At 56.4% G+C, this 3,326-nt stretch overlaps 1 protein-coding gene across 1 annotated transcript; it reads left to right on the top strand.

The window, feature by feature from the left end:
* The first annotated feature begins 1,533 nt into the window (after positions 1-1,533).
* Positions 1,534-3,083, top strand: TMEM89 (transmembrane protein 89). The gene is made up of 2 exons (XM_027523816.1): positions 1,534-2,516; positions 2,888-3,083. The coding sequence occupies exons 1-2, from the start codon at positions 2,019-2,021 to the stop codon at positions 3,071-3,073; spliced, it is 684 nt and encodes a 227-aa protein (XP_027379617.1). The 5' UTR covers positions 1,534-2,018; the 3' UTR covers positions 3,074-3,083.
* Positions 3,084-3,326: the final 243 nt, after the last annotated feature.

The raw sequence follows: 3,326 nt of genomic DNA, 5'->3' as shown, positions 1-3,326 counted from the left end.
CCAGGGTCTGCTGTGGCTTGGTGGGGCGAGGGTGTGGTCCGCAGCCCTGGCTTCTGACCCTTCCTACACCCCAAAGTTGGAACTGGAGTCAGAAGTTGGGGGAAAAGTTTGGGGAGGGCAGGATCAGGCAGGGGGAGTGTGGAACAGGGGGAGTGTGAAGCTGGGGGGCCAGGCCCAGGGCAGGGACATCCCCAGTCCACATTCCGCACCCCATCCATCCCCTGCTGCATGCAGCCCTTGGCACCTGTGTCCTCGTCTATAAAGTGGCTGGAATCAGAGCTGCTTCTCGAGAATAAACCTGTTCACAAGGACACCTAAGCAGGTGAGGGCATGCCAGGTGCCACTGGGCAGCCCCCGGGGGCTGTGCTGTGAACATCTGCATTCAGTGTGCTGTGAACACCTGCGTTCAGAACACCTGCAGTGAGGAGATTGTGGGCATTCCCTGGCGGTCCCGTGGTTAGGACTCAGCTTTCACTGCCAAGGGTGAGGATATGATCCCTGGCTGGGAAACTAAGATCCCACGAGTCACACAGCACGGTCGAAAGAAAAAAAGAATGCGCGTGATTGTTTTACCTGGGGAAAAATTGCCTATTCCTATAACTAGACTATCTGGACTTTGCAGGTCACTGTCGGCCAAGAACCACGTGTTGATTTCAGCCATAAAACACTGACATCTGGGCGTGTGGCCCTGTGGACAGCAGTGGTCCTTTGGGCCAGCTGATGCTGAGTGATCAGGGCTAGGCTGAGGGGTCCAATCTTTCTGGGCCTCTGTCCTCCTCAGGAGAGAATGAGAATAGTACCCACTTTGTGGGTTGCTTAATGAGTATTCAATGAGCGAATGCCACAGATAGCTTGTGGCAGCTCTAGACTCGCGTCACCTGCCGAAACACGTGAGCCTGCCCTTTTCAGGTGCTGGGCCAGCGGAGGGGGCCCCCTTGCCTGGCTGTTTCTCTCCTGGCCTTCAGTGCCTTGCCCCCACTGCCGGCCCCCCCACATCCTTGCCCAGGAAGTCAGGGTGCTTTGTCACGCAGTCACGCTGCCTGTCACGATGTCACAGTCTCCAGCTACAAGGAACAGTGCCTGGCACCTGGAGGTGCTGGGTAAATACTGGTTAAGTGAAGCATAGGTGCTGGAGTGGCAGGGAAACCACAAACATGGGCCTGCAGTTACAGGGAGACTTTGTGTATTGCCCTGTATTTTTTTTTTTTTTTTACAGATTGAAGGTTTGTGGCAACCCTGCATTGGAGCCAGTCTCTCAATACCATTTTTCCAACAGTTGCTCACTTTGTGTCTCTGTCATGTTGTGATTCTCACAGTATTTCATACTTTTTCAATTTGTTATATTTGTTATGAGGATCGGTGATCAGTAATCTTTGTTAGTGCTATGACTTGCCGGAGGCTCCAATGACGGTTCGCAATTTTTAGCAATAAAGTGATTTTTTTTTTTACTATGGTATGTACTTTTTCCTAGACATGATGCTATTCCATGCTTCATAGAATACCGTGTAGTGTAAATGTAACTTTTATATGCACTGAAAAACCAAAAAAAGTCACGCAACTCGCTTTATGTATTTTGGTGGGCTAGAACTGAAGCACAGTATCTTTGAGGTGTACCTGTATTTAGAGATGCTTTGAAGAAAGTAAAGCAGGGTCATGTGAGAGAGACGGGACTGTGTGACCCAGGACGGTTCTAGAAGGGAGGCTCAGGGAGCAGGTGACACTTGAGCTGCCATCCAGTCATCTTTTTGGACAGTGCTTCTGGCGTAGGGTGTGTTCCAGGAACACCAGTGTGGTCTGCATGGGTCAGCAGGGGAGACCAGGGCACGGAGCGCCTCACAGGCCAGGGCAAGCCTTCAGGCTTCTTTCCTGAGAGTATGTGCCCGCATTTTTGGGTGTTCACGAGTGGTCCTTGGGGCTGAGTCTGGGAAGCAGGGAGCACGTCTATACTTGGCTTGATTGGCGTGTCACCGGTGGAGAGCAGCATTAGGAGTTGTGGGGGCTAGAATTTTAGGGGTTGGATGCTAGGTGAGGAGGAGGGGAGAGGGGGCATGCCTTCGGTTCTGGACCCCCAGCCTGCCCCCCATCCCATGGTTCCTGGCCGCACTGCCCCTCCTGAAAGCCATGGGCCCAGCCGGAACCTCCTGCCTCGCCTGCTCCCCCGGGGGAGGGGTGTTTGCCTGTTGCCAGGCGCCCAGGTTCCGGCCCTGGCACTTGCTGCCGCCATGCTGCACATACAGTCCTTCCTGCCATGGCTGCTTCTACTGACGATGCCCATCTGCACCCACGCCTGGTCACGGCCCATGTGGTACCAGGTGGGCCTGGACTTACAGCCCTGGGGGTGCCAGCCAAGCAGCCTGGAGGGTTGTGAGAGCAGCCTGGGCTGTCCTGGCTACTGGATGGGCCTGGGGACGAACCGCATCTACCCGGTGGCTGGGGTCACAGTCACCACGACCATGATGCTGATGCTCAGCCGTGCGCTGATGCAGCGGCGGCGTTCACAGGCCTCTAAGAGCGAGGTGAGCCAGGCTCCGTCCCCACCACCTCTTACCTCTGTTCTACCCATCCCCCCACTCATGTCTCCTGCCGCCCCTCCCTCATCCCTTCCTCCCCAGGGGCCTTACGTCTGTCCACAGCCAACAGTCCCTGGCCATTTCCTATGGGTGGTACCCTATCCCATCCTCCCCCTGGCCATTTCCCATGGTGGGGGGTACCTGTCCCGTCTTCCCCCTGTAATATCTCTAGCCCTCACCCAGCCTGCGTGGGGCCCACGACCACACGAGGCCACATCGGCCGCTCCCTGATCCTCTATCACCCTAAGCCCCTGCTTCCCAGCATGCCTCTGTCCCTTCCCTCTGTTCTCACTCCTGCCTCTCGGTCCTGTCCTCAGCATCCGCAGCTGGCTGCCCACCCCTGCACCACTTGGAAACGACGGGGCCCAATCTCAGACCGCGCCCTCCTCCTCGGCGTCCTGCATATGCTGGATTCCCTCCTGCTGCATATTGAGTGCCACCTGCAGCGTCTAGCCGCCCAGCAGCGCTCCCAAATAAAGGGGACTCCCGCCCAGACCGGGTGACCCAACACTTTCCTCTCTCTGCCTGGTGGCTTGTTGTGGTTTGTTGGACCAGGCTCAGGCCAGTGTGTCTCGTTCTCTCAGACCTGTCGGGACCCTATGCCCCTTTCCTACTTTTTGAGCCAGCAGACCCATTGAGGCCTCAGTGCCCCTCGATGGCGGGGCAGGTGGGGCCTGGGCTGGCTCACACTGCTCCATCACCCCCCATCCCAACTCAGCCCTCCTCTTTAGGGATCACGCTCACAAATACAACTGC

Source organism: Bos indicus x Bos taurus, chromosome 22 (genome assembly GCF_003369695.1).
Source record: "Bos indicus x Bos taurus breed Angus x Brahman F1 hybrid chromosome 22, Bos_hybrid_MaternalHap_v2.0, whole genome shotgun sequence".
Lineage (NCBI taxonomy): Eukaryota > Metazoa > Chordata > Mammalia > Artiodactyla > Bovidae > Bos > Bos indicus x Bos taurus.
The sequence above is the reverse complement of the archived record's forward strand: the minus strand, read 5'-3'. Positions and strand labels throughout refer to the sequence as shown.